At 35.2% G+C, this 6,000-nt stretch overlaps 1 protein-coding gene across 1 annotated transcript in view; it reads left to right on the forward strand.

Moving 5' to 3' along the window:
• Positions 1 to 5,685, forward strand: part of SEC23A (SEC23 homolog A, COPII coat complex component) — a 31,538-nt gene extending 25,853 nt beyond the window's left edge. Inside the window, exons 16-19 of the mRNA XM_060261473.1 lie at positions 1,541 to 1,627; positions 2,666 to 2,821; positions 3,752 to 3,817; positions 4,579 to 5,685. Of these exons, the coding sequence (XP_060117456.1) occupies positions 1,541 to 1,627; positions 2,666 to 2,821; positions 3,752 to 3,817; positions 4,579 to 4,668 (399 nt within the window). The 3' untranslated portion in view covers positions 4,669 to 5,685. The remainder of the gene's footprint in view (positions 1 to 1,540; positions 1,628 to 2,665; positions 2,822 to 3,751; positions 3,818 to 4,578) is intronic.
• The last annotated feature ends 315 nt before the right edge of the window (positions 5,686 to 6,000 follow it).

The following is a 6,000-nucleotide window of genomic DNA, read 5'->3' on the forward strand; positions in this document are numbered from 1 at the left end:
TTTTGCCATTTAATAAAATATAGTGCCAATCCTTCTGCTGTTTGAAGTTGAGGCATAGTAGTGGATGTAAGGTAATTTTAAAAGTTTTGTAGGGATCACATCACTAACTTCTGAAACCTGTTCAGATTACAGGGTTTACTAAAATGTATTAGGGATGTGTGTTCATTCAAATTTTATAAAATGACCCGAAGAACCTGTTTGAAGAACAAATAACCAAATTTATTTCTCCTTTTGTTTTCAACTCCACCATTTACTAATCAAATCACAACTCCAAATCTGACCCTTTGTGGGCATTTTATTTATAATGAATAATAACTACAATCTGTAGACCTCCTCAAGGTCATGCTGTGGATTGTTGCTATGGCAGCTGGCTGAGCAGGCAATGAGCCAGTCAGTAGGTGGGAAGACAGTTCCCTTCCCCATTTTCTGGCACCTTTGATGGTGAAGAACCCAAGTAGAAAGGAAGAGATGGTTGTACAGTGAGAGAGATTTTTCTTCCCGCTGTCAGCTGGTTGGTCTAACTAACTGTAGCAGAAACTCCCAGAATGTAAGTGCAGGGGTCGTTATGAGGTGGGAAAGGAAGGAAACGAAGTGGAGGGCGGAGGAAAAAGGGCTGCCCATTTAAACAAGCTGAATACAAGCAAACGTAAGAATTTTTTTAAAAAATAAGAACTTCATGTTAACTTTTGAATTTAGTCTTGATTCAGCATAGGTTGACTTGCCCTCATCAGCCCCTTATTCTTGCCAAGCAGCTGAATAAGTAATAGTAGTGAAGGACCTGGTATGAATGAAAAAGAAAAATTCAGATAAGTTTTGGTAGTGAGCTATGTCAGTCCCCTTCTGGTATTGCCATACAAGACATAGCTTTTTGTCTTTTCCAGAGTAGTTTTATTTCTACTTATAATACTATTAAAGATATGAAATAAACAAAGTATTAAATAAACAACATTATATTACATTGAACTGTGGAACTTTTAAATTGATAACAAAGAACAGATAGTGCCTAACAGTGCAATCCTAAGAAGAGTTGCACTCTTCAAAGTCCACTGAAGTCAGTGGGCCTAGAAGGGTGCAACTCTGTTCAGGATAGCATTGTTAAAGTATAAGTATTAACTGTATAGATCTTACAACAGTACAGTAAAAATAATAATGTAATGTTGCAAAGGAACACTTAAAATGGCAGAAATCAAAACAGCAGCAGAAAAGAAGTATTGCTGTTCTTCACTTTGTTTTCCCCTCTCCTAATTGAATATATTTTAATAATAATTTGTTTTCTGAGCCAGCAGGCTTAAATCAAAATGAGAATAACACTTTATAGAGATTACATTTGAAGTATGTGGAAGGAAAACTTAAGCAGCAGTTTCTTTTATTTATTTACTTTAAATTTGTATCCCGCCCTCTCCACAAGTGGACTCAGGGAAGCTAACAACAACTAAAAACTAGTGTGACTTCCTAAATGCAACCGATAAAACTGAACTTTTAAAATTTGAATTTTCTTTACTGTATATGAAATTAAGACGTTTTCCCCTCCTTATATTAGCCTGTTCTGTTAGATAGCAGCAGTATTCTGCCGGACCGCATTCTTCTCATGGATACATTTTTCCAGATCCTTATTTATCATGGAGAGGTAAGATCAAATTACATTTAGCTCCAAATTTGATCAGCTGGGGGTATTTTATTTATCATGAATAATAACTACAATCTATAGAGTTCTTCAAGGTCATGGACAGACCTGGAAGGGCAGCAGTTCTTTACACTGTATCAGAGACTATTTCTAAACAGTTCAGTTTGGGGAATGACTTAGTTAAGCAGCGTTACTCCTGGAGTGAGAAGAAGGTGCAGTGTCTTTTTCATGAATGTCGGTATCTTGATCATTAAATTGCTCAGGGCCATAATTGCAGATGAGTATTCTGAAGTGTATAAATCCTTACAGGATGAGGATCTAGTAACTAACACATGTTGCTATTGTAAGTAATCTGCAGTTCTTGAAATGTTTTAGCTTGGTATCAGGCAATTCTGTGATTATGGACCACAGAAAAATTCTCATGTTTAATGTAACTTCTTTTTATTAGGATGAATCAAAATATCACATCAAGGTATGTAACCTTCTTTGTGATATTTTGGTTGGTCCAGATAAAAAGATAGTACATAACTTTTGTTTTTTGAATTTTACTGTGGATGTGCCATCAAAGAATGAGCTAGGTATAAAGGAGAGTTACATTATTATTATTATTTGATGAATCGCCCTATCCTGGCCAGTGCCAGGTTCAGGGCAATGTACAACAGTAAAATCAGTTACATTAATATATATAAAATCAATTATGTTAAAAATTACAAACGCTGATAGTGTCTTTAAAGTGCTCTTATTCAGTTATTGGATCACATCAGGGGTGGGCGGATCCTCCCAAGAGGGGGGAACTCTGAGACTTAACTCTGAGACTTAAAGAGCTACTGCCTAAAATGGATCCTCATATGATACATTTGTTATGCTGGTTTTCATAGACTACCTTAAGATAATTGTTTTCAGTATATATCAGCTTAAAATACTGTAATGATTAGTATTCACATTTTCATTGATTGCTTTTTAAATAAGATTTCTTAGGGTGTTTTTAAAAATTTCATCAATTTCATTTTAAAAAATACTTGTAAAATTATTACTTTGTAGACCATAGCTCAATGGCGCAAGTCAGGCTACCAGGACATGCCAGAATATGAAAACTTCCGCCATTTGCTCCAAGCTCCAGTGGATGATGCACAGGAAATTCTTCATTCCAGATTTCCAATGCCACGATACATTGATACGGAACATGGGGGTAGTCAGGTAACTGAATACTGCTTCACTTTAGAAAATTATGCTAATACATCTTATCTTGGTAGTGATCTTGCCTTGATTAATTAATTATCTGTCATACCTACAAAAGGCATATGAGCTGTGACTCTGCACTTGAAGTACTGAACTTAAGATGTGCTCTTATATTGGGTTCAAGTAGTCTTAAAGTTGCTACTGCACATTCCTAGCCTTGGGTTGCTTTTACTTCCCTCTGTGATTTAGACAGACCATAGGACTTGAATAGTAATAATAATAATAATAAATGGAGATGACATACCTTCAAGTTTGGATCTCATGTCCCACTGCCACTGTTTTGGAATGTATCAGTCTGCTTTATATGACAGTATAAACCCATTTACGTTAGTGTTTCTCTTGGATGTTTAAAAGAAGCACAAGTGTAGATGTCATGTATCATAACACAAAAAAGTGTTGCATAATGAGGTATCCTTTGTTGTAATTAAGATTTTATTACTTCTGTTACCTGTATTTTTGCAGTCTTTCAGTTTGCATCTCATAATTTCCATGGATAATTAAAAATAAATTTGAATTCATGAATTTAGTGGACGATACCTATCACCCACTTCAAAGCTCCATTGAACATTCTGTGCTAGGGTTTGGCATTGTGATTAGTATGGAGGGCTGCTTTAGAAATGCCTTGTGAGTTGGAAGACTGCACTATACCTGGTGGACATGGAATTGAAAGTAGATGTATCTTTTACTGAAAGTGAAAATCTTTTAGAATATTCTTAAAGATAACCAGACTTGTCTGCCTGCAGGCTACATAGCTACTACCTCAGGGCAGTGTGCAACCTGCCTTATTCTATGGCACTAGATAGATTTAAATTAAGAAAACAATAACTTCAGTCACTTTAATGATTACTTAAGAGAATACCTTTCTTTCTCTCTTTTTTAAAATCACAGGCTCGTTTTCTACTTTCAAAAGTAAATCCCTCTCAGACTCATAATAACATGTATGCCTGGGGACAGGTAAGCTTCCAAATGATTAAACAAAACTCAAATCATTGAAAGGATTTTTTTTGTCCCAGTTGTTTTTTTAAAATAAGTAGTGATTCCTGATTTTAAAAATAGTTAAATAATACCATGCAGTTTACTGTCCAGGTTATGGAAGTTCTTTAATTTGTAATCCTTGGTAATAAATATTTCTCATTCATGACTTGGGAATGCTAAGTTTGTTTTGTTTGAAGACCTTCCATGTGAGTCAAAACTTTCAGTATAACTTTCAGATAAGCACTAATTCTTCAGTAAACAAGTTTAGTCATTGTATTAAAAGCAGAAAGCATCAATGAAGCTTTAGAAATAATGAAGACAAGGGCTTCTGTAATGCATGACTGCCACAGGATGCAATGGGAGTCTGGAGCAGGGCAAATTACTCAACTATATGGGAAAATACAGCTTGTAGCTATGACAAGTGAAGCTTGTGCTGTCCGTTACTGAGCTGTATATCTCTGATGGGAGCAAACAGGAGGATGGCTATGTCATCAAACATGCTTGTGTGCTTCTTTGGAGCATCTGACTAGTCTGTGTTGATAGCACTCTCTTACTTACCTTAATGGGTCACTGGTCTGACCCACTGCATCAGTCTTAATGTAAAATGTTCTTTGGGAGAATAACGTTTATAGCTGATGAACTGCTTTACAATGGTCAGGCTTTCACACAAGAAGCTCTGACATACTTAAGAAGTGGATTTCCACAATGAATGTGGCCTAATATTTACCTTTCTTTAACAGGAATCTGGAGCACCCATTCTTACAGATGATGTCAGTCTGCAAGTTTTCATGGATCATTTGAAGAAACTGGCTGTATCAAGTGCTGCCTGAAGGGGTGTGGAGTGTGACAGCTGTTGACAAGCTGAAGCGGCATTTCAGCTTTATTTTTCATTTTATGTAATTGTGAAACAAATGCTCTGATATATGCAAGCTGCCTAACTACATTTTAAAGCAATGTAGCTCTCAAGTGAACATTTATTGTCAGAGGCCCAAATACAAAGTGCAGTTTTGAAAAGCAAATTAAATTGGAATAGAGAGGAAGAAGTCTTATTGGTTGCCATGATATTATTGTAATTTGTCTTCGTCCATTGATTATAACTTTGTATTATCTTTTTTAATGGTAGAAATAATATTCTGGCATGCACTGCAAGACATAGTAAATGTAATAAGAAGACCATTGTCAGTACTGGGCTTTCATTATTTGCCTTGTGGCATATTCATGTTGATTTCTTTTGGCTAGAGAAGAACAAAGAAATTGATTATAAAATGCTATAAACTCAGCTTTCGAATGTAATTATTTATTTTCTGCAGGAAACAGCAACATGTTGATGGTTTTGAAAAACTGTTCTGCTTTTTTCTTTTTTAAAATAGAAACCCTTCTACATAGTTGAAGAAGCAGAAACTGAATTTTTTGTTTTCCAGAGCTTACAATTGAGCAGTCTTCTGGGTTATATTTGGTAAAGCCTGTGATTACTACAGTTAACCAAACCTGAGTGCCCTCAAAACAGAATAATTCATAAATATAAATATCCTATACCTGGTAGCTGTGTCTCAACTAAGGAAAACTCTACAGTATAGTGTAAGAAACAAAAACATGATAACTGACACAAATTTCCACCAGTAAAGTACAATTTTATATTCTTAGCCCTATAATATTATGATACAGTGTGGTGCTAGTTTTTTTTCTGCTTCTGTTTTGTTATAAATTATGCAGGTTGAAATTCTTGTTGAGACAGTGTTATACAGTACACGGTATAATTGTAATAAATTTAGTAATGCTGCTGTTGTTTGCTTTTTCTTGCAACAAAAGTGTTCACCTTTTATTAAAGTTTTTATGTATAGAACAGATGCTTGTATTGTGAAAACGTTTCTTTACATGCAGTAAACAAATTCAGTAACTTCTCATTTAGTAAATTGGTAAAATAAAAAACTTAGTCATCTGGTGGGGATTCCTAAATGCCTCCACTAATGTTTGTGATGATACCTGGCAGACTTTTCTTAATTGCTATAAATTCTAACCTTGAGCCTTAACTGCATCAAATCAGCACTTAATAGTTTGTTCAAGCTTTCAGATGGGTTTCTGCACTGATAGACCCAAGCAGCAGACTTCTTTCTTAGCAACCTTAACTTTGAGAGCACTGTTTTTTGTTCTGTGCTCATTTA

Source organism: Heteronotia binoei, chromosome 21, assembly GCF_032191835.1.
Source record: "Heteronotia binoei isolate CCM8104 ecotype False Entrance Well chromosome 21, APGP_CSIRO_Hbin_v1, whole genome shotgun sequence".
NCBI lineage: Eukaryota > Metazoa > Chordata > Lepidosauria > Squamata > Gekkonidae > Heteronotia > Heteronotia binoei.